This window comes from Miniopterus natalensis, chromosome 11 (genome assembly GCF_054644295.1).
Source record: "Miniopterus natalensis isolate mMinNat1 chromosome 11, mMinNat1.hap1, whole genome shotgun sequence".
NCBI classification, from domain to species: Eukaryota; Metazoa; Chordata; class Mammalia; order Chiroptera; family Miniopteridae; genus Miniopterus; species Miniopterus natalensis.
The window spans coordinates 29,503,100-29,527,355 of record NC_142091.1 but is presented as its reverse complement, the minus strand read 5'-3'; the positions used below and the strand labels follow the sequence as shown (position 1 = coordinate 29,527,355).

General features: G+C 34.7%; 1 protein-coding gene across 2 annotated transcripts in view; it reads left to right on the top strand.

Annotated features, from left to right (window-relative positions):
• The window catches only part of TMEM135 (transmembrane protein 135), a 198,456-nt gene that overhangs the window by 72,112 nt on the left and 102,088 nt on the right, over nt 1-24,256 (top strand). Inside the window, exon 5 of one of the 2 annotated variants that reach the window (XM_016206817.2) lies at nt 467-532. The exons of the other annotated variant lie outside the window; for it this stretch is intronic. Within the exon in view, the coding sequence (XP_016062303.1) occupies nt 467-532 (66 nt within the window). The remainder of the gene's footprint in view (nt 1-466; nt 533-24,256) is intronic. 2 annotated transcript variants of the gene reach the window in all.

Genomic DNA, 24,256 nt, shown 5'->3' with positions numbered 1-24,256 from the left:
ATAGAAAGCCATAACTCTTTTTGTATGTTACTTAATATATTACATTACTAAATTACTTCACCTTTTGTCAGTATTTCACTGGCAATCAGGTGATTTGAACTGAACTCAAGTGAAAACTAAAAATTAGAACAAATGATAATTTCTGATTTGAGTCCAAGTACTAAATTTTTATTTAATCTTTGTTAATCAAACTAAGGTTTAAGCTTATCTGAGTCTACTAATTTGAAACTCTAGATCTGGAAAAATACCAGAAAATCAAAATAACCTTTGAAAAATAATTTAGTTTGAGCTCTTCATAGCATTAAAAGGTTCTGGAAATGATATTTCTGCAGTATAATTTAGAACTTGTAGCTCTTACTGTGCCTTATTGATGCCTCTCTAGAAGTTGCTGGAAATGTTTTTTACATTTTGAAGGTGGGATGTACAGTTGAATAGACATTATAGATGATTTCTTTTTTATTTACAGGCCACAGAAACACTATTTAGAATGGGTGTAGCAAGAGGAGCCATCACAACGTTAAGAAATGGAGAAGTAAGATGATAATTTTGATATCATTATTAGTTCTTAATTCATAGAATGCCATTTAAAAATGTGGTGAATTCTATGATGCTTCATGTAACAAATTGAGAAACACCTGTTGTATATGATATTAAGTAAATCTGACCTAAAAATCTATTTTAAATAATTCAGTCATATTGGAACCTGATCTTGGGCTGAAAATGAATTGCTGGGCCTTTTAATCTTTGCTTACCAATTGCTTTTATGCTTAAAAGAAAATGACATTTTGTTTAATAACAACTTCTGCAAATATACATATTTTTAATGAAAATAATCCCAGACTTTTCCCTTTCTTCCTATTTTATGTTCTATAGATCTGATACTTATTTCTTAGTATAAAAATAATTTAAAATGTTAACAGTTATTACAAAAAAGAGAGCTAGAAGGAGAGGGGTGGGGAGAAGAAGAGGGAGAGTGGGGACAGAAACTGAATTTAGTCTGCTCTTTCTTGCACTTGATGCTCAGTTAAGATACAGATTCTAAGTTTTGACTTTTATAAGTGTTTTCTACCAATCTTAAAAAAAAAATCTATTACCTGAAATAAATTTTCATTCAAAATTATTACTAGCCTAATTACCACTCTGCTTTATAAAATTTATTGTTTGATATATCTGGTTGTTAGGTGAAAATGGTCAATCATTTGGAAATCATGTGCTTTTAAATGGCAGATCACTTTGGTATTAATTTATAACATGTTTTTTGTATGAAAAAGACAAGTGACCCTTTGTATTCTCAACAAACTGCAGTATATGGCACCATTTTAAGAAAATAAAACGTTCCCACCAATAAAGTCAGACATATTTTATCTGCCTAGAATGACTCAAAATGAATATCAGATTTTAGTAATTACTATATATTTTCTTATGGGTGGAATGAACTTTTGACTTTATCTTCTATAATAGGAGTGTTGGGAAAATGTATGCAAGGCAGTTTTATAAGAACTCTTCTGAGCACACCAACACATATTGGATATGCACATATTTTACCTAATGACCGGGAAGTACTTAAAGCAGCTGGCTTTTGATCCATTTCTCCCCCAGACTGCTACCGGTGACTAACCTGGTTAACAGGTATTAATGTTGGACAGAGTTTTTAAGCACTCTTTGACCTTCAGTTTCTAAAGTGAGGTTGAGCCCTAGCTGCTTTGGCTCAGTTGTTAGAGCGTTGGCCTGGGGACTGAAGGGTCCCGAGTTCAATTTTGGCCAAGGGCACGGCACCTAAATCTGTTGCAGGCTCGATCCCCAGCTGGTTGGGGCACATGCGGGAGGCAACCAATCAGTGTGTCTCTCTCACATCCATGTCTTTCTCTCTCTCTCTCCCTTCTACTGTCTCTGAAAAGCAATGGAAAAAAATATCCTCAAGTGAGGATAATAAAATAAAATAAATTAAAATAATATATAAAATAAAATAATAAAATAAAATAAGATTGAAACTGAAAGATGCACATTTTTTCACCTTACATTTTAAGATCCCTAAAAATGGATCTTATAAGTCTGATATTTTAGAGTTGATAATATATGGTAATATTTTGTGGTTTAAAAAAATGCAGAGTGACATAAAGTAAATATTCAGTAAATGGTAACTGGGATAGGCCACTAATTAGTTTTAATTATTTGACTTTTGGAAGTAGAGAATTAAAATAAAACAAAGCAAATATATTATTGAATATGTATGTACAAGTGGCATACACATATTGGAGATGATGGTGGGCTAAGTGCTATATCATATGATTCCGGTCTTTAGAGGAGCTTACTCTTTGCTGGAGGAAACAGTTCGGTCAATACTTGAAAAAAAATCTGGAGAGAGTAGAAATGCTTAGTTTAGGTGGAGTCTGGAAGTACCTGGAGTCCAGATTCCACTTGGAATGTGCTAAATTTCGGTATTGAGGCAATAATAGAGATTTCGTTTGGGAGTATGAGATAAACTGAAAGGTTATCAAGATAAAGGATTATTATTATTATTATTTTAAAACATGTTTTTATTGATTTCAGAGAGAGGAAGGGAGAGGGAGAGAGAGATAGAAACATCAATGATGAGAGAGAGTCATTGATCCGCTGCCTCCTGCAGGCCCCCTACTGGGGATTTAGCCTGCAACCCAGGTGTGTGCCCTGACTGGAAATTGAATGATGACCCGGTTCATAGGTCAAAAGCTCAACCACCGAGCCATGCTGGCCTGGCAAGGGATTATTTAAAATAGAAGTTGAAATCATCACCCATTTTATCATAAAGCAGAATTTTTGATATGCTAAAGGGAGGAGATGGCAAGGAATTTACTTGTCCTAGGGCATTTAAAAAATTGTTCTATCCCATTACTGCAAAATTACTTGTTAAGCAGGGATTAATGAGTAACCGTATGACAATTATATCAGGTAGGAGGAATAAAGACTGATATATCCAAATTACAAAAATATCAGTCTTTGAGTGAATTTGTTGTCTGGATGGGTGATGCCACGGAACTCTGCTAGTCTATCCTTCTCTGTATTCTGTCACTAAGCCTACATTTTGTCTACCTAATTGGACATTTCTGCTTGGACGTTTTCAGAAATGTTGAAAGCAGAAAACATAGTTTCTCTCTGAAAGTAAGATGGTGTTTTTGACAGAGTCTGAAACTTACTTTATAAATTATAATGAATCGTTGGAGGGTTTAAGCAAAGAAATGATACTATCTTTTAAAATCTTCACCACAACTCTGCAAGGGAATAATAATCATGCCCATTTTATAGATAAACTGAGGCTCAGAGAAGTTAGACATTTTACCTGTGATCAAACAGCCAGGAAATGGGAGAGCTGGGATTTAAACGCCAGTGTGACTCCAAATCCCATTCATTCCACTGTATAATGCAATCTCCCTCAGTGTAATTCACTTACTTGCCTAGAGTTTTCTAATCATTCAGTTGTCCTATAGTTTGACAATTGAAAATAGCATAGTAGCTAAGCCTCTGAGGTTATGTAATCAGCCCGATTTTTAATGCATCCTAATCATACTGTTATCTTTTCATATATATAATGTATGACTTAAAGTGAATAGGAAGAACGCTGACCCTTCGCAGTTCTGTTTTGTGACTAAATGCGTAACCACGCTGGTGTGTCCTCTGTACAGTCCTGTATATGTATCTCAATTAAGTTACGTAAGCCAGAAAGCAGATACTCTGGATAGTAATTTTAAAAATGTGTTTCTTTATTTTGGGGGGCTAACTTGTAAAATTATCATTATCAATAAATGGTTATTGAATATGCTTATCTCAAAAATTATACTTTTATAATTTCTTCAGGAAAGGTATGATTGTGTTTTCAGCTTTTTAGGTATTGTGTACAGGGCGAAACAAGTATTTTGTTAAAAGTCAAAGTTACTCTCTTAAATTTATGCATTTTAAAAATTATCTACTGTTTTTTTAACATAACTTGAGGTCTGAGTAAGCCAGAAATTCATGTGTTTTTTTCTCTTTAATTAGATTATTCTTATTAAAAAAATAGTTTGATGTATTTTAATAGCAAACTTACAGGAAAAGCATAGAAGACAGATAACATTAAAAACATGTACTTACATGTAGGACAACTCAGTTAGAAAAGTATAGTGAATGGATGAAATCCACTGTATATCAAAAGTACTGCAAACACCATTTAGTAGTCATTAATAAGAAATTTACTTATTTTTTAAAAAATCCAAATGCTGGCATTGTCCAGAAAAACTTAATAGGTTTATTTATAATTATTGTAAAGTTGAACTTCTGAAACTTGTTCACTGAAATATTTTGACTTGCATTAATGTTTTATGTCCCTGCATTTATATTTAAAAAATTCACACACAAATGAAAGTGGAAAAACTGATTTCTGTCCTCTGTTTTCCACTTGCAGTCATATACTTAGGTACCTTTGACCCCATAGGAAAAAAATATCTAAGGCTCAGAACTACCAATAACAGGAAGAAGAGAAATTTTTTTTTTTTTTTTAAAGAATGAAATGTTTCCCTCAGTGGATTCTTAAGCACGTTCTCTATGTATACGGCATGCTAGCTGGATGGCTTTTGGCATAATTGCTACATGTTTAGCATGGATAGCGCACAGGTTGGTGTCTTCAGAAAGGTCAACCACATATGCCTTACTTGCCTCCTGCAAAGCACCAATAGCTGCACTCTGGAAGCGCTGATCTGTTTTAAGTCCTGAGCGATTCCTCACACCAGATGATAGGATGGAAATTTGAGAATCAGAAGTTCTGCGGGCTTCTGGTAACCTCTAATTTCACAAAGTACTGTGGTACCAGGCCTGTAACCATTAGGTTGCTTCACCTCTCCAGTAGAGGGCACACTCTTGCGAGTGGTTTTGGTAGCCCTTTGCTTCCTCTGTGCTTTTCCGCTGGTTGATTTATGGGCAGTCTGCTTTGTAGGAGCCACAGTATAGAGACTTCTTCGTTTACCCCCACTTCTCCCCTGGGGAGCTAGAGGCAGCTTGGTGTTATAGAGCCATGGCCTAGGTTATTCTTAATTCAAAGTTTTGAGAGAGAACAAAGTTTAGCAGTTCTTTACCACACCCTTTTCCTTCTTGTAGTCAATATATTGTTGTCTGTGTCTATCACAAAACTAATTGATTATTCACATATTAAGAAACATTTCTAACACTGTTGATGTTATATTAAAATTATATTCAATTAAATTAATACTTAAAGTATTTTCTTTCTTTTTGAATGCAAATTCTTTATATGAGGAAACCTAGAAATAACTGTCATATATTTATGTTTTTAAATAACATCTATTTTTTCTTAGTTATTATTATCATTCTTTTACTATTTCTCTTCTAATATCACCTCAGGAAATATGTCTTTAATAGGTAAAGTGTTAGTATTTCAAATAGTGAAGTCTCTGAGGCCTGGTGGCTAGTGGAATGCCAGTAACTAGTGGCTAGTGGAATGCCAGTAACTAGTGGCTTGTAAAATCTAATCAAATGAGCAGATATTTACTGAGAGCATCTTAAAGACAGATGTGACACATGGCACTGGAATCAGATCTAGTTCCCTTACCTTTTCTTTTTTCCGTAAATATTAATTGAGTGCCGGGCACTATTCTGGGTGCTGGGTTTTAACTGTAAATAAAACTAAAATGGTTTCTGCTCTTAGGAAGCTTTATAGTCTACTGGCTGAGCCCATAACCTGCCACGTGAACCTTGCCACTCAGTGTCCTCTTCTGTAAATGGGACAAAAGCATCCACTTCATGCATTACTTTGTGAGAAATAAATTAGATAATATGTGTAAAGCAGCTAGCACAATGTCTGACACAAAGCAAATATTTTAGAGTTTAGCTTGTACTAAGTGATAACTACTTTTCATTTAATTAAATATGATGTTTTAAAAAAATATTAGAGTGAGTATATGGAGATCTTGGGATTGTGCTTATTTATAAGTGTGTGAACTGAGACTTGGTAGTCAATTGCTATGTTAACAGCAATGTTATTGGTACTTCTGAATTATCATTTCCTTCCTATGGGACTCAAGATATTTAGGTCAACAGATGTTGCCAGTGCCCTCTGCTGTCTAGTGCCAATAGCTTCAGTAACAGAGAGAATATATGTTCACTTACAGACTTGAGGTAGACTACTCAATCAAATTCTGCTGATTATGATTTTATTTCTACATATAGAAGAAACATAACAGGGAGAAGTGCAATGTTATAGAAAAACTGACATGTACATACACACACAAGAATCCTATTTAAAAAACAAGGTTTAAGTCATTACGTAGTGAAAACTTAGTTCTTCTGGTAATTGCAAGATTTAGTTGGCCAGAGATCCCGCTGAGAATGGTAAGACACTGACCTTTCAGAAATGCAGACTCAGGCTCAGTTGATCCTGTCAAGAAAAACTGGATTATCTCTTCTCCAATAAGATCTCTGCTTTATGTATTGTATTTTAACTGGAAGAAAATTTTAAGATACTTTACACATATCCATTGCCATTGAAATACATTCTTTGTTAACTTGATTAGCTTTCCCCACATCCCCAAATCATCTAAGGAAAAAGAAAAAAGAATTCTCACCATTCTGAATTGTTCCCAAATACCTCAATTCCATTATTTTTTTTCTTTTGGGAGTGATTTCCAAATTGTATGTTTATTGATAAGCTATACAAATAATCTGTTAGAATTTAGCCCAGGAAAGTTATAATGCTTTTTCCTTTAAGCAGGAAATGTTTTTTCCTTTCATATATATATATATAAAATGGATAGTATCCAGAGGAGGAGAAAAGAAGTAAGTATAGAATAGTCTCTAAACAGAAAAATTAAGGCCTAGGGAATTTTTATAACAAGCAAGTTATATACAAGAAAGTTGCAGACCTGCTGCTAATAAAGTGGGAAGTTATCTCTATTTGAGATACCTGGAGCTGCTGGTCATTACTTCAGGGTGGTGAAACAGGAAAAGAGGCTTCAAAGAAGTTGTGGAATTGCTAACTTGCACAATTAAAAAAGTTTTTTTTCTCAAGAGCCGTCAATCTGGATGGTATAGATATTGAACTGCCAGAGGCAGAAGACTGGTCTAAGTAACGTGATATATTTGTTTCAGTTCTCCAATTCTGTGAACCAAAACAGCATGTTACATTTTGGCAGGTGCTTAGAAAATTTAGAGTCCTTACCAGAATTAAAACACAGAGCTTCAGAGCTTGTATTTTATTCTTGCTTAAATATTTTATCTTTGTCTCTAAATCTGCTTTAAATGTCTCATAATGTTATGTGTTATGGGATTTCATATTCCTGGTGAACAAATTTAGTTTGTTTGGAAAATTCTGGTGCAGACAAAGAAGGCCAAGGGCCAAAGTGAGGTTTTACAACTTTCAAATCACGGTGTTTAAGCCTGGTGGTCTTGTCTGTACCAACTCTGTATGTACCGTTCTATATGAGATAATTATCTTTTGAGATGCCCTTATTTTCTTCACAATAGTAACTCTTTTGATTTAAATACAAAAATAAATGTGCCACAATTTTGTCCTTAAACAAAATAAACAATATCTGGACAATATCTGGCTAACTATGGAACACTTAGGTTTTATTTTTCAAGACTTGGAAGGGTTCTTAAGATAACATCAATTTGTTTTGATCCTAATAAGAGAGCTGTAGGCTAGGAAAGCAATTATTTCCACATGGGTAAGGCCAGTCCCAACTGCTTCCTGTCCACCAACTGCTCACTGAACTTAAACTTGCTTACCTTGGTTCATATAGTTAAATGTGGTTGAATGCATTAGGAAATGCAGGCTCTACTTAAAAATAAAGAATTTAGAGATATAGAAAATATTTCTTTGTACAAAGCATACTAAAGGAATTTTGTGTGTAATGTTCAATAGCAAGTAATTTAAACCTTTTGAATTACCAAAGAAATTTAATTTTATACACACAGGTATGTATAATTATTACCATTTTGTTTGTACATCTTTTTACTTTGTTGACTCTACTGTGTTTTTGTTTTTTTTTAAGTTGCTTTATCTTTATTGTTGAAAATATTGCAGATGCCCCCTTTTTATCCCCATTGATCCCCTGTACCCCGCATCCATCCCACCCCCAGGCTTTCCCCATACCAATGTCTGTGTCCATGGGTTATGCTTATAAACATACAAGTTCTTTTACTGTGTTCTTAATAGGTGAGACAAGTATCGCTTGTGGTGATTGAGTAGGGATGTGGCAGATCAGAAAAGAGATTTGTGTTAAGTGATGTGGTTGATTATTTCAGTGATCAGCTCCTATGCTAAAGCTATCGCCATGAATCACTTCATTAGCATAACAGATACTCCTATCACTCAGGAAATTTCAAGGATTTTTGAAGCTGTATACCAAGAACTGGGAATAAAGACCAGATACATTCTTTATTTTAGTACAGTCAATAGATTTGTTTTTTTCTGAAAATTTTACATCTATAGAATTATACAAGTACTCTTTTGTGTCTGACTTCTTTCACTGAGCAAGCTTTTAAGGGTCATGCATATCAATTTAATTTTCTTTTTCATGACTGAATAGTATTCTATTGCATGGACAATATTTTGTTTATCTAATAACTAGTTAATGAACATTTGAATTGTCTCTAGTTTTTGGCTATTATGCATACTTCTGTGAGCATTTGCATAGAAGTCTTTGTGTTGACATATGTTTAAATGTCTCTTGCGTTTATACCTAAGAGTAGAATTGCTAGGTCATATGAGTAACTTTTTAAGAAAAAGTAGCGGTACCATTTTATATCCACAATGTCAATGGACAAGGGGTCTAGTTTGTCAGCATTTTGGCAACATTTGGTATTATTAGTATTTTTGATTCTAGCCATTCTAGAAATATGTAGGGTATCATCTCATTGTGGTTGTAATTTGCACTTCCCTAATGACTAATGATGTTGGACATCTTTTTATATGCTTATTAGTCATTTGTATATCTTTGATGAAATGTCTAGAAATTCTGGATACAAATCTCTTATTAAATATGATTTGGAAATACCTTTTCCCAGGTCCATGGCCTGACTTTCTATTTTCTAAGTAGTACTTTTATGAAAAGAAAAAGTTCTAAATTTCGATCAAGTACCATTCATTAATATTTTTTGTTTCATATTCAAGAAAAATTTCCTAACCCAGGGTCACAAAAATTTTATGTTTTTATTCTAGAAATTTTATGATTTTTGGTTTTATATTTAGATGTGTGATCTATTTTGAGTTGATTTTTGCATTTGATATGAGACAGAGATTCACCTGTTTATTTTGCATATGAATATCCAATTGCCTCAGCAGCATTTGTTGGGAAAAAAGGCTCCTTTGCCTATTGAATTAACTTTGTCAAAAATCAATTGACCATAAATGTTAGAGTGTATTTCTGGAAATTTTGTTGTCTGGGAGAAAACACAGCCTGTCTATTTCTCCCACAGATTGCAACTAAAAAACCCGAACAGAATACATAAAGCAGCCATCTGAGATCTCTAAAGAGTAAATACTAAGGAGAGGTTTGGGGAAGGAGGTAAAAAAAGTGTGACTATACCAGTGAGTTTCCTGTTCTCCCCCCACCCACCATCCTTTATCTCCTGGCCTGGATTCCAGGGAATCCCCTATTCTTGATCTATGCAATGGATCCAGACAGAAAAAGCTCTAGGAGAAACCCCGTCTTCCTCTGTGTATGGTCAGAGACTGGCAAGGAGGGCCCATTCATGAAGGAGACTGTGCAGGAAATGCCGTTTTCTTTCCGTGTTCTCTAGTTTGGTTTTGTTCTTCTGGCAGGACTGCAGGCAGGCCCCAGTCAGGAGGCTGCCCCTCCAGCTCAATGACAGTAGTGGCCACGGCAGCTATGCAGCCATTTCACACTGAATCATAATATGTCCCTTTGACCAGAAAAACTGAAAAACAGGCTCCTGTAGTCCAAGAGGTGTGGGGAGAATATCCGTTAGCTTTAGTAATTAAAAGACAAAAAAGTAATGGTTAAAGCAACAAGAAAACCTGTGTTGAAAGACAGTACTGCTCAGATCATTCCCATTCTTATCATTTCCCCTGGACTGTTGAAGATTTAGGAGGCTAGTTCTATAAATTATTTTTTCCTTAGGCTTCTTTAAGGATTTTATTCTTTATTTTTAATTTTCTCTAGTTTGAAAATAAGATGCGCAGGTGTGGTTGGTTTGGTATTTATCCTATGTACTGTTCTCTCAGCTTGCTGAAACCATTTGGTGTCTGACATTAATTTGGGGGAAATTCTCAGTCATTGTTTCAAATATTTCTTCCCTTTTTTTCTTCTCCTGGTATTGCCATTACACGTATGCTGCATCTTTTGTAGTTGTTCCTAGTCCGTGGATATTCTGTTTTTTTCAATCTTGGTCTCTTTGCTTTTCAGTTTTGGAGGTTTCTATTTGTTGGATCCTCAGGCTCAGAGATTCTTTCCTCAGCCATGTCATCTACTACTAAGCCCATCAAAGGCATTCTTCATTTCTGTTAGTGTTTTTTTATCTCTAGCATTTCTTTTTGGTTATTTCTTAGGATTTTCATCTCTCTGCTTACATTGCCCATCTGTTTTTGCATGTTGTCTACTTTGTCCATTAGAGACCTTAGCATATTAATCATAGTTGTTTTAAATTCCTGGTCTGATAATTGCAACATCTGTACCATATCTGGTTTTGATCCTTGCTTTGTCTCTTCATACTGTGGTTCTTTTGACTTTTAGTATGTTTTGGAATTTTTTTCTTGATAGCTAGACATGATGTACTGGGTAAAAGGAACTGCTATAAATAGGACTAGTAATGAGGTGGTGAGGTGTAGGGGGAGGAGAAGTGTTCTCTAGTCCTATGATTAAGCCTCAGTCTTTTAGTGAGCCTCTGCCCCTGGACTGTGAACTTCACAGGTGTTTCTCAGGTTTTTTTCCCCAACCCCCTTAGGTGTGACAGGATGGCTCAAGTGCGCTAGAGTTGGATATTCCCCCACCCCCCCAGGACAGTTTTTCTCTGATAATACCCCAGCAAGTTAGGCTCTGGTTACCTAGTTTCTCCTGAGGGCAGGTCTGGTTAAGAACAGAGTCCTCTGACTTATTTAAAAATGGTCCCTTTCCCTTACCCTCTGCTTGGAAGCACAAAGGGATTTTTCTCTTAAATTTATCGTGAGAAACATGTTACGTTCCTGGAGGTAAAACTCATGAAAGTGTGAAGACCACCCCTCGTGACTGGATTTCCCTGGAGTTCTTAACTCTCAGACTTGTCCACACTGAGCCTCTAGCAATTCATTACTTTGTGGTTGCGGTTTCCCTGCACAGCCCTGGTTTCTGTGGTTCCCCCTTAGGTGAGTAAGCCGTAAACCCGCTCTCCAGTCCGCCTCGCCCCCCCCCCCCCTTACAGATCCAAGAAGAGCTGTTGGTTTTTTTAGATGGTTCAGCGTTTTACTTGTTAGGGTGGAGTAGCATGTGAAACTGGAAGTCCCCCAGATTCTTTTAGGAGAATAGATTCCTTGTACTCAATATTTCTGTAAGATGTTGAAGTCTAGTTTTACGTGAAGGTGTCCATTTTTTTTTTTTTTTAAAGAGTATATTGGTAACATGGAGTGTACTTGAAATGGGAGTAATAAGCCTTGGTATCCTTAATAAAGCCCAGGAAAGAACTTGAGAAGCATTTTCCAAAATTAAAGATTCAGAACAAAGTTTTGAATATGTAATGCTATTTAGCAGTTTTCAAATGAAGTCTTTGATTACTTATTCTTTCCATGCAAACTTTGTAAATTTACAAGCTCAAATGAAATGTATACATGTTTTGTATTTCCTGTTAATAGTAGCGACATGCAATGTATATTTTGTGACTTACATGCTAATTCTTTTTTAAGAAAAGTTTTATATTCAGATTTGGAGGAGAAATAGAAACCAAAGTGCTTTCTTGTATGTGCGTTTAAATTAAAGTTATGGCTTCTGGTTCATTGCTCAGACTTGTGATGTTGGGTAATAGAGGGTTGTGTTTTATGAAATTGAAAACAAGGTAGATTAGGTGGGACTCCAGACTCAAATAGATTTTATAGCTCTGACAGCTATTTTAAACTGCTGTTTATCTTGTGTTTTAAAAATACTGATTTTGCTGTCGGAAGAGCTGTCTTTAGCTCTGGTTTGCATGGGTTTTGTCAAGACTGCTTTGGCAGTTATAGTTAGTTTGTTTTAAAAACATTTCCTTTATATTTTCACCAAAATGGTAAATAGAAGAAAACCCTTGAAAAGGAAGTCTCTTCTATAATTTCTTCTGCAATCTCATCTATAATTTTCTTAAACATGATTTATTAATTTATACAAATATAAATTAACATTTTAAATAAATTAAATTTACCAAACATGATCAGAACTAGTTGCTTCCAAAGAATTATGGTAAAACCATATGAAGGAGGTTCCCTTGTCTTGTGCTACCTGGGCTGTGCCACAGTATGGGGAGGCAAAAACCCGGACTTTGCAACCTGTGTGACCACCTCTTCTGTCACCACCACTGCCAAAGAAAAAAGGATCAGGGTGTTCGCATACCTTGCAGAACACTAAAAGGCAGATGGTAATAGCTAGCTGTGACGTGCCAAAAGATACTGCAAGATTCAAAAGCAAGTAAATATTTGTTGAATACAAACTGTGTGCCCATTCACATTTCTTCCACTTTTCATGTTCAAATGCTGCTCATTCCTCACTGAGACCTGTCTCAGTTGTTACCTGCTCTGTGAAGCCTGCTTTGCTTTTCCCAGCTGGAAGTCATTTTTCCTTTCCCTGAAATATCATGGCACAGTGTTTGTACGCTCTAATATCCTTCAGTATTTCCTGCATTTGCATTTATTATTCAGTTTCTTGCTAGATTTTAAGCTCTCCCAAGACAATTTTTGTGTCTGATTTTCCTTTGAATTCTGGATAGCACTTTGTACATAATCCCAATTTATATTCGGTGAGTTAATGAAAGACAAATTGACAATAAATTAAGAGGGAAAAACTAAAAATGAAAGTTCTCTTCTGTATGTGTGTTTGCTTAAGTTACAGTTTCCTGTTCGCTGTTTAGTGATAGTGGGTGGGAGGGTGTTCAGTACAGGCATACCTTAGACATATGTGTGCTTGGTTCCAAAAAACTGTATCGCAGTAAAGTGCATCATATTCTTTTTACTGGTGGGGGGTGTTGCCTTCAATTTGTAAAAAACATAACATATTTAAAGTCCAGTAAAGTGAAATGCTATAAAACAAAGTATGCCCATGTATAGCCTGTGATAATTGCATATACCTGTTAAGATAAAAATGATTAAAATGGTAGCACCTTAGGGTGCTGTGAATAGTAGGTGATGAAAAGTATGTGTCAATGGGCAGGGATTTGTGTCTCCTTAAATCTCCAACACCTAGACTTATGGCAGATATAATTTCTACTTGCTTTTCTATTTTTTTGGTGTTTGATTATTAAAACAATTGATTTTAATGCTTATGTGGTAGAAATATCTGAAGGTACTTTGCATAGCTTACTACTTACTGTTTTATTTAATGAAGATTAGGTAATATATTTTGTTTAGAACAGGGGTGGAGAACCTTTTTTCTGCCAAGGGCAATTTGGATATTTATAACATCATTCGCTGGCCATACAAAATTATCAACTTAAAAATTAGCCTATATTTGGTCAAACATTTAATTAACTCACCTCCTATGTGATGGTTGTACCTGCTTCTCTTTGGTGAAGCCTTGGCAGGGCCAGACCAAATGATTTTGAGGGCTGTATATGGCTCACAGGCAGCATGTTCCCCACCCCTGGTTTAGAATATTATTTTTTAAAACTGTTCTAGATACAAGGGAATGCAATGATAAATAAGACATGTAAGACATGGCTCCTGCTTCCATGAATCTCACTTAAAAAAATTTTTTTTTAAATTGATTTTTAGAGAGAGGAAATGGGGGGGAAGAGAGAGAGAGAGAAGCATTGACGTGAGAGAGAAACATCGATGGGTTGCCTCCTGCACGCATCCCTACTGGGAATCGAACCTGTAACCTTTTGGTTTATGGGATGTTGCGCCAACCAGTTGAGCCACACCTGCTACAGGGCCACGAATATCACTTTAAAAAGTATTATTTCATTTGGGGTCTTTTAATTTTTCTCTTGAATATTTAGTGTTAAATATTTTAAATATAATTTTTTGTTAAATAGTTTTAATTTAGAATGTAAGTAAAATGAATATTTTGGTCCTACTGTGGTATTTGATGAAAATTTTCTCTATCACATGCACATGACTTACTAGGGTTTAATTATGTTTAATCCCAATAGAACATAGTTCTACAGAATTGAAGTTAAGGAAGGGCAAGGAAAGAAAGCTATTGCCTGAAGCTAAAAGCTCTTTTGTATCTGAATTGTAGCTGTCTAAACGACTGATTTTTTTTTCCAATTGGCATGGTTTAGTAATCATTAAAATTTTTTGTTTCCTCTGCAGTCTGCAGTAAAGTTAAAAGCAATTAAAAATTCCCTTTTAATGTCTTTAATAACACAAATTTTTTAAAAAAGGTTATTACACTTAAATCATCTGATAAATGTAAACTCTTTTACAGATTGATTTCTTAGGATAATTGAAATGTATATGCATTGATACCGACACTTGCAAATCACATCTTTTCTGTATGCTGTTTCTATATTAACGCTGTTTAAAAATCCCAGCAGAATTTGATTAATCTTAATCTGTTTCGTACTAAGAGCATGTTTAGTGAATATCCTCTAAATAGAAAAATTTTGCAGTGTATCTTTCAAATATTTTAGAATCTTTTAAATTCAAAAAGCACTTTTGTCAGTTACTGTATTTGCTCTTTTGGAAAATTATTTAAGAGAAATTGAAACTTTTTCTGTACATATTTCTTTGCAAATTATCAGTGATCCAAAAAGTCATCAGAAAAATTAGAGAACAGTTATATGAATATCATGTATGTGTTATATAAGGACAGTTTAATTTCAGGTTAATTACTTTTTAATTCATTGGTTTTCAGTTTTCACTAGTAATATAGTATGCCTTTATATGTTTGGTTTTTTCTTAAATTGATTTCAGAGAAAGGAAGGGGGAGAGAGAGGGAGCAATAGAAACATCAGTGATGAGAGAGTCATTGATTGGCTGCCTCCTGCATGCCCCCTACTGGGGTCGAGGCTGATTCCCTGCATGTGCCCTGACCGGGAATCAAACCTTGATCTCCTGGATCCTAGGTCGATGCTCAACCACTGAGCCACGCTGGCCAGGTGACTTTATGTTGATAGTATTTTGACTATTGAGAATCGTTGACGTTGAGGTCTTTTACAACTAGATTTCAAAGGTTGGAGCATTGCCCAGCTGGGTGTGGCTCAGCGGTTGAGTGTCGACCTAGGATCCAGGCGATCGGGGTTCAATTCCCGGTCAGGGCACATGCCCGGGTTGTGGGCTGCAGCTGATCAGTGACTCTCTCATCATTGATGTTTCTATCCCTCTCTCTCCCTCTCCTTTCCTCTCTCTGAAATCAATAAAGATATATTAAAAAAAAAAAAAAGATTGGAGCATTTTTCAAACAAACTGTAAAACAAAGAAAATGTCTAGCCACCATGTTGTTTCAGTAGCTTCTTACTATTTGTGGTAATGTAAACAAAGTCAGGCTCCTTTACCATTCATTCAAGAAACACAAAATGTTACTTTTGCCTGGCTAGAGGCTGTTTATTTGCCTATCTTTCAAAATTAAACCTTCTTAGACAATATTATACTTTGAGACTCAGTTAATGTCTGTATCTGACTTTGTTTAGACAGAGCGCTTTGTGTTTATGCTACAGGATATTTTGATAAATAAGGTTATTTATTCAGAATGCCCAGCTACAAACTCAGACTTGAACAGTGAGAGAGAGCATGGTCACAGACTCCTCTTTGTTGTGATGGTGAAATTTAGTGGATAACTACATGGTGTTCAGATGCCAGTTTCTTTAAAGTGTTGTAGAGAGGGAGCCAGTGCAGTTTGCCGTCATCTTTTTGTTCATGCCCCTCCCCCAGTCTCATACAGAAGCTTTTATTAAAAAAGTAAGTCATAGAATTTCTCTAAATTAATTGAATTGAGCTCATTTGAAGTCAAATCTGAGTAAAGTTATAACCTAGCATTTTGTATTTTGTTTTGTTTTTTAATCACTCCGCTTCTCCTTATGTCTTTTAATGCTTCCATTGGATTTAAAAAAGTTATAAAAGTAATCTATACTGTTTTACAATTTTAAAGTATGTAGAAATATATAAAGTAAAAAATGAATGTCCCTCTTTTCAGTCTTTTTCATTCTTACCCTCTGGATTAACTACTGTTAACAGTTTGACTGTTTTGTGTTTATCTACGTATGTATAGTATTTATACACATATTGTTGACTCTCTTGTGTTTATCCACATTATGTAAGCATACATTTGTATGGTCATAGGAAAAGACTATATACATATCTATTTTAATAAGATGGGCTCACACACAATGTGCATACTACCTTTTTACGTAAAAGGAGATGATGGACATCCTTCAGCCGGCGCCCGCGCGGGTCAGACTCGCCCCCGCCCCCGCGGGTTGTCACTGTTACTGACTCGGGCCTTCGCAGTTGGGCACGTGCGTGGCTGTCAGGGTTTAGCTCTGACGGCACGGCTCCTGGGCGCCTCTGTTTGTTCCTGTGTGGGATGGATTTCTGGGGGAACTGCTGCATCGGGGGTACATTAGAGATTCATCAATGACGCCGAGCAGCCTTCCCGGAGGTCGGGTTGGCGCGGCGCAGCGCACGTTAGGGCAGCGTTCTTTCCCTCCACCTGTGCCAACGCTGGCGCTTTAATGTTTGGCCCCTTTAAATAGGTTAAATAAAAGTCACTATTTTTAGCCTATTTTAAGCCGATTCGTAGGTTTCTTGAAGTATCCCCCCGAGGCTTGGCAGCTTGCAAAGGAACACAGGCGGCGCAGTCAGACCCTTCGCTGAGGAAATGAGAGGGGGCGACAACGATAAAGCTCCTTGTTTGGAAAACTTCCCTTTGCTGCTTCAGTATTAACTTTTTCTGCTCAAGTGTGAACCAAGCTTGTCATGATCCTGCTGGAGCATCCAAATGATACCAGTTTTGTTAACACTCATATATGTGTAAAAGTTTTAATGCTCAATCGAGGATATTTTAGAGGAGGAACGGGGAGAGAGAGAGGAGGGGGGGAGAGGGGAATAGAGAAACATCCGCATGAGGGAAACATCAGTACACACCCCAGCAGGGAATTGAACCCGCAACCTCTTGGTGCACTGAGATGCTCCAGCCGAGCCACCCAGCCAGGGCAACATTCTGATTTTTATAATTTATACCACATTTGAGGTTTTAGAAGATGAATGAGAAAAATGAGATAGTATGATAGCACAATTTTCAAAACTCCTAAGTTGATGAGACTTAATAGATTTTTGAAAAACCTTTAGTCTTATTATTATTACTTATTTTAAAATTAGGGGATAGTAAACTTGTTATTTTCCTCCACAGAATTTTCTATACTCCTTAGTAAGGATTTGTTGATTTATGTTGACGTACAGTCCAGTAATTGAAGTTCGTGAAGGGAATGTAGTTACTGGAAAAAATTTCAAATTTCAAATTTGGAGAAGTCAAGTCTTAATGTTATTTTTTTTCCAGACATGATCGGTTCACCTCCCTGGGAAGATGAATTATTAATGTTGTGAAACATTTTCATGGCCAGTTTTGAGTCTTGATTAACTGTAACTCTCTGCTATTCCCCATCTTTAAAATATTTCCCATCCTTCGATATTATTTTCTGATGCCTCCTGTAGTGTGCCCAGTTAATTCAGACTAATCTTGTGTGCTGTGAGGACTGTACTATGAATATAAATTTGCTGTAGAACATATTTTATGTTGCTGCCATAACATAAAATAAATTCTAATTCAAATGCAAACTGTGTGTTTAAAATTGTACACACATATATTTTACATACCATTTGGCTTAAGTTTTAACACATTTCTTCCTAAGTATTCTATTCTATATGGTCACTTTTCCTTGATTTTGTATTGTTCTTTAATTGCTTTTTGTTTATTATTACCTCATTGCTTCATAAGTTCCCAAGGGCAAGGACTATCTTTGTCATTTTTTTAATTATATAAAAATTTACATTTTTTCAATGCAATACATTTTTTCCATGATTGTATAAAGTAAAGCAATTTTTTTTTTTAAGTTTATTGGGTCATGTCATGATTTTTGAAGGCTTAACAAATCCCATGCACGAGATTATTAGCTATAATATACCGGCTGTAAACATGGCCTTTTTCACATTTCCCTTTTAGGAATCCCAGGCATCCTCAGCTGCATAGTAATCATTTTAAACATGTTAAGAGTTTGTATAGTGATGAGCATGGCAGATAGAACGTCTCATTGGGCAGCATCACTTTGGTAACGTTTACAGAAACATTTATAGGACCGGGAAGTATGCCTGCTGAAACTGCTGTTAAAATAGGATTTAAAAAATCATTTTGAAAGGCCAATGATAGAGCAGCAGATCCAGGTATTCTTTTTAATTAAATCACGCAGAACAAAGAACTACTATTTTAATACTTTTGAATCTACTGAATCCTAAGAGAGTTGTCTTACAAAAATCTTATTCACTGTATTTCATAACATTGTTAGATAGGACCAAAGTTCATCTACCCCTCAAGTACTTTCTTGCTTGTTTACAGATATTCTCCAGACTTCAAAGCTCTTCTTCCTGATAAACATAATCACCATCTTTCTGAAGTACTGTCACTGCCTAAATCCAGTTTATCTCTGTGTGCTGTCTTTGAGATTATTATAGATAATGCCATGGAAAACAGAAAACCACCTGGTTAAAAAAGAAGTAGTAGTGGTGATAGTGGTATTGGATAAAAGAGAGTGGTGGAATTGGGGTGGGGGAATGTATATTTTTAATAAGAATCAAGCAATCTTTTTCTTAGCCTTTTCTTTTTTGGTGGTATTTTAGTAATTGGAACACTTGAAACTGACTTACACAATCACATCCAAATACTTAACAAATTTTGAAATTTCAGTGATTTCCAAAAATTGGTATCCTAACAATCTTCAAAGTGTGTGTTTCAAGAGGAAGCAAGGAGGAAGCCACAATGTCTTTTATGCCTCAATTTCTTAAGTCACACACCATCACTCCAGCCACATTCTGCTCATTAGAAACCAGTTACCAAGTACAGGCAACATGTATGAAGAGGGGAAATAGGTTAATAGGTTCTACCCTTTGAAGGGAGGCATGTGAGGAATTTGTGCAATCTATTTTGAAACCACTACAGTTATGATACATGATTTAAAAAATTTTGCTTTTAGAGTATACTGTTCGAGATTTTTGCAGCAAAGTTAATAAATGACATATGCTGTAGTTTCTTTTTGATGAAGTTGTTTTTAGGTTTTGCAATCAGTGTTATACTCTTTCCACAGAAATAACTTGGAAGTTTTTCTTATGTTTTTGGAGTAGTTTCAAGTATCATTGAGTGTTTACAGTTTTTAAAAGTATGCTAGAATTCTGAGAAACCATCTGGGCCTGGGGCTTTTTTGTTGGGAGCTATATAACTACTTCTATTTCTTTCATAGTATTTGATTTATGTAGACTTTCTGTCTCTATTAAAGTCATTTCTGGTACCAATTTCAGTATTTTTTTAAGATGAGTTTTGAAAGCAAATTTATACTCAGAAGACTATATCTGTTTTTGTACTGTAAGCCAATGAGAATAAAAATGAAATATTTTATGTATAGGCAAACATCAGAAATATATCATTTCTTTAAAGAGAAATATGCCTTTCTTATTCATACTTGTTTTTTAACCTGAAGACGAAGGCATTGCTAATTAGGTAAGTATGAGTGAAAAAGAGAGTTTTTAAAAAAATGTGCTTTTTTTGTAGTGTGTGAGCTGTTCGAAGACATTAGTTGTCATATTGCTTATGAATGAGAGAGATAAGCTTTAGCTCATGTAATTTGATATAGTGATTTGAATTTGTTCTTTTTAGATCTCTTCTCATTTAAATAATCTTGCTTGAATTTATTTCTTTATAAGATCCGTTCACATATTGGTAAGAATGTGATTATACGTGTGAATGAGCCGTGTGATATTGTTTTCAATAAATATTTTGGTTATATAAATTTTTGTTTTTTGTTTATTCATTTCTTTTCATAAGTATGATAGTCCATCATTGAGTTAAGAGTGGGTGATATACAACAGTGGAGATAACGTGGTAACTACTCTCAGGGACCTTGTATCTAGTAGATTCTAAACTAGGGCAGTGGTAGTAAGATCGGATTCAAGAAATACTTAGATGTCTGAAAATTGTAAGGTAAATTTATAAAACTACCTTATCTATACTTTTCTTGAGATTAAGATATAGATCATCAAATAGTTTAGTCTCTGCTAATGTTTATGCATTTTCCTTATATTTTATACAAATTTTAAAGGTTTTTCCAGTTTGTTTCCCCGTTTATTTTTCTAGAGAGCTAGCTAAGTATTAATGAGACCAGATACCAAAATTATTTTAGTTTGGTACTAAGAATTAGAAATGAGCCCCTTTTTGGGGAGGTTAACTATTAATTCTTTGCTAATAATTACCAAGGGAATAACTGTTAAGCTTTAAAATTTTGGGCTATGACATTAAGAATATCTGAATTCTGTTTTCATTGTATAATCAAAAAAAGAGAAATAACTTTCTTTCGTTTTTCTTTAGTTCATATTCATGTCTTATGTATTTATTAATGATCTTGTTTTGAATTTTTACTGGGCCTAGGTCATGCTAGAATATACTAGATACTCAATAAATTTATATTTAGTTCATATATATTGAAGCAGTGCTGTGGAAAATGATGAAATATTTTTGTGGTAAGATGCAGTCCTGTTATTTTTGCTTTTTTCCACTTACTGGCAGGTAGAGTTAGTGTAGTAATGTTCAAATTATTATATTCATGCTTTTTAAAAAAAATCTTCATAATATGCCTGCTTTGACTCAGCAAAACACATTTAAAAGAGTGTGCCCTTGCATGAATTTTAGGTCTTTTGATGGTTTTTATTTCCATTGCTTTTAATGAAAAAGTAACTGTTTTTTGGCTTCATACAGAAGGCAACATTCTCCTGCTGAAGTTTTTTGTTGTTTTTTTTTAAAAAGGTTAGTGAATGTAGATCTTCACCCAGTGAAGTGCTGGGAAAGCTACTATTTCTTGCACACATTCTTAAAATCAACAAAATAGTGCCATAAGACAGCTAGTAGCCACTATGGTTGGACTTACAAAGCACTGTGCACCATGGTTAAAGTATGCAGTATCTTAGTTCAGCTAATTGTATACCTTTCTGCAAATTTTAAAAAAGAATCTCTCGCCTGGCTGATGTGGCTCAGCGGTTGAGCATCAGCCTATGATCCAGGAGATCAAGGTTCGATTCCTGGTCAGGGCACATGCCCAGGTTTTGGGCCTGACCCTCAGCAGGGGGTGTGCAGGAGGCAGCTGATTAATGACTCATCATTGATGTTTCTATCTCTCTCTTCCTCTCCCTCTCTTTCTGAAATCAATAAAAATATATTAAGAAAAAATCTCTCAAACCATTTAGTGGAAAAACACTTTAGAAATTCTCTCCTATTATAGTATATCAAGTCTTTTATGGAAATATTTACTTTCTATTTTAGTTTTCTCTACATTTTATGGCTTTACTTTCTTAATAACAATACCGATACTAAAATTAATACTGATATATTTATGTATAGTAGAAAATTTGATTATCATAAAGTATACAAATGAAAGCAGCCATAAAACTCTAGGTAAAATGGCTGCCTTTTATTCCTAATCTACCACATTGAGCAAGATTCCTGTTGCCCTTCACACCCTCTGCCAACTCTGCAGAATTCTCTTTGAAGTCACTGGTGGCTGCAAGTATGGAAGTGAAGAGAGAAAGGGAAACCTAACCCAGTGTGCTTAGCACTCTCAGCAAAGCCGATGACAGTTAGCTGTGAACAAGTGTGTCTCTCTCTCAGCACTGAAGTTTCTGCACCACGTAGCAAGCCACATGCGATGAGGTGGTGTTCTTTAGAAAATTATTAAGTATCTTGCTAATTTCCTGACACTGTCATCATTTTAGCTTTTTCATAACATCATAGACGAATTACTTCTTACTAAAGGTGTGCATGCATATGCCGTTTAATGAGTGTTGTTTGCTCTTCTAACCTTTAAAACCATAAGTATTATATATTTTATTTTTTTAAAACAAAGTATGCCTTTTTTTTCTAGTGTGAATCATACATTAAAAATTAGGTCGTAGCTTATGTGTTACTTGAAGGAAGTTTATTAAAATCTGTATATTCTTTGCAAGATACCAAATGCAAGTTTAGCCAAACAGGTAATTTATTTCCTGTGAACATCTTCCCTTTCCTTCCTCTTTTCTTTTCTGGTAAGAATAAATTCTATTCCATATGATTAAAAAGCCATTTCTCTACCGCACACAAGTGACAATTATTTTTGCCTGTGTGTTCTTTTCAGCCTGCAGTATGTTTTCCTCCAAGCTTTAATGTTCCATGTCAATAACAATGAGTAAAATTTTGGACATTTCGACAATATGGTATTTGCTTGATATTATGGTAGCATTTTAAAACCATTCTTAATATCTGGGCTTGACTATTTTACAGCAGTTATAATCTTGTGTGGAATGCTACCATTCTCTTGGGTAGAACTATTGAAGATTTCAACCATTTTTAGAATCTGCTTTCATAATTTGGGAGAGAATAAAATCATGTAAAAATAATATTTGTGATAGTTTATTGGACATTATTTCAGGATTTTGCACTAAAAAGTAGTAAATAACACTCATCAGCTGTTCCAATACTGAAATACTCAAAAATTAAGTTAAATATTTGATTAAATATGGCAGGTACATTTATGTTATAATTTTTGTATACTTAAAATCAAAATAAAGGTTATTAAAATTATATTAACTGTCATTTAACAGACTTTTTTCACTATAGTTGACTTAACTTGGCACAAATGTTAAGGAAATAGAAAGAATGATAAAGTCACAAACATCTATAATATGTTTGATTATTTTAGGATATACCAGTCTTTCCAGCCTAAAAATTGTTGTAATTTGACTATATCAGATTTAGATGCCTGGCTACTAGGATGTTTTCTTTTTCTTTTATGCACAATTTGGGACCATTATTTTTACAGAATTTTGTGCAAAGAACCTAAAGTTGAGGCTCCATTTTCCAGGAAGATCTTTTCAGAGTTGTTAGGAAGTTGATTCTAAATATAATTGTGTGCAATCTGGCCACTTACTCAGTTTTCTCGACTTTCTGATAAAACAAAGCCCAGATTTAGTGAAATTTTCAATGAAACCTGAACTTTTAGAAATGCATAATCCTATAAGTAGGATAATATGCTTTCAGTGGGCTTTAATGAATACTGAGAATTATTTTTGAAAATTACTATCCAAAAGGAGTTAAAATTACTTTATGAGTAGATACATATTTTTGGAACACATCTTATCTAATATTAAATATTGGTGTTTATAAATTAAAGACTTGGAACATTGAGGGGATGTTGATGAAACATAGTTATGGTTCTCCAAGTTAAAAAACATGAGCTGAATTTTACCCCAAGTCTCATGGAGTATTGTTAAGTAGTATAAAAGGAAAAAACACATTAAGCTCCTCTGTGTTGTCACATAAAAGAGAAAACACTTTATTTTTATTATCAGACTCAAGAAAGGAGATGGTAACCTGTAACTTGACATTAGATACAGATATCTTTCTGAGATAGCATGTGAAATTTGCTAAATTAGTGCTGCCGATAGGATGGAATAGATTTCTTTATGATGCTAATTAACTGTTTTATTAAAATTAGTAGTTATTTAATGGTTTTTTGTGGCCACAGTGGTTTTGCCTGTGGCTTGGCAAAAAATGTCACTTAGGTTTTCATAAATCTAAGCTTAAATTTTATTTTCATATTTGATTATTTAAGGTATTTCTTATAAATCCATTTATCAGTAGTGTCAGATAAATACAATACTATTTAGAATTTTGTAAAAAATACAAATTTTTTTTATTTGTATGTTATCAAAGAAGAAAGTTGACATTTTATTTATTTGGAAAACAGTTAATAAATCACAAATTAATTCCATCTCAGAATGCATTTTTATTTTGTTTCATTGTACATATTTATGAGGATACTTCTTTTTGATCTAAATTTATTTAGGAGGCGTTATACTGGAAGAGCAGGAGCCTTGGAAAGCATGAGAGCA